The sequence below is a fragment of the Dipodomys ordii genome, unplaced genomic scaffold (assembly GCF_000151885.1).
Source record: "Dipodomys ordii isolate 6190 unplaced genomic scaffold, Dord_2.0 Scaffold69, whole genome shotgun sequence".
Taxonomy (NCBI): Eukaryota; Metazoa; Chordata; class Mammalia; order Rodentia; family Heteromyidae; genus Dipodomys; species Dipodomys ordii.
This window is the reverse complement of record NW_012267285.1, coordinates 817,498-818,226: the sequence shown is the minus strand read 5'-3', so window position 1 is coordinate 818,226 and position 729 is coordinate 817,498. Positions and strand designations below refer to the sequence as shown.

At 73.5% G+C, this 729-nt stretch overlaps 1 protein-coding gene across 1 annotated transcript in view; it reads right to left on the bottom strand.

Annotated features, from left to right (window-relative positions):
• Window positions 1–105: 105 nt before the first annotated feature.
• Window positions 106–729, bottom strand: part of Pianp (PILR alpha associated neural protein) — a 3,767-nt gene continuing 3,143 nt past the window's right edge. Inside the window, exons 4-5 of the mRNA XM_013023641.1 lie at window positions 362–583; window positions 106–251 (exon numbers count right to left, since the gene is read on the bottom strand). Coding sequence (XP_012879095.1) covers window positions 230–251; window positions 362–583 — 244 coding nt within the window. The 3' untranslated portion in view covers window positions 106–229. The remainder of the gene's footprint in view (window positions 252–361; window positions 584–729) is intronic.

Below are 729 nucleotides of genomic sequence, written 5' to 3'. Positions count from 1 at the left end.
GGTACGGGTGAACAGAGTGAGCAGGGCCCGGCGTGCGTGCGCTGCGGCCCGCGGGAGTGTGTCAGCGCCCTCCCCCGGTCACAGGAGGGCGAGGGTCAGCCCAGGCCGGGGGGCATCCGGGGTGCAGCGCCCAGGGCCGGGGGGGGGCCCCCATGGCTCCGCCCGCCCCCCTCAGCCGGGATCCCCGGACCTCCTGCTTGGCGGCACCCCAACACTGAGGGGGGGAGCGTCACAGGTTCACCAGGGGGATCCTGAGGGGAAGAGCAAAGGACGCGGTCAGGGAGAAGGGTGGGGTGACCGAGAGAAAGGGGGGCCTGCCCCCGCCCATCCACACGCCCGGCCCCCCACGGCCCGCGCTCACCGGTTCATCTGCAAGGCTGGAACGCCCTTGGGCGGGGGCATCCCCGGCCGGGGCCCCCCTCGGGGCTCGTCGTGGTCAGGGGTGGGGGTGGGCGAGTCCCCGAAAGCCCCCAGCACAGTGACCCCCGCGGGGGACAGGTCTGCGAGCGGCTGCTGGCTGTCCTCCGGCCGCAGGGCGCCCTGCTGCCCCGAGGGCCGGCGCCGCTTCTGGCTGCGATCCCAGCTGGGGGGCACGGGGGGGGGTCACACTCACGCTGCCCCCCGACCCCACAAAGCCCCCACACACCTGACAGTCCCCTGCACGAAAAACCTCTGTGACCTCCCCCCAACCCGCCCCATCCCCCCCACCCCAGTTGTAAAGTTCGTTTT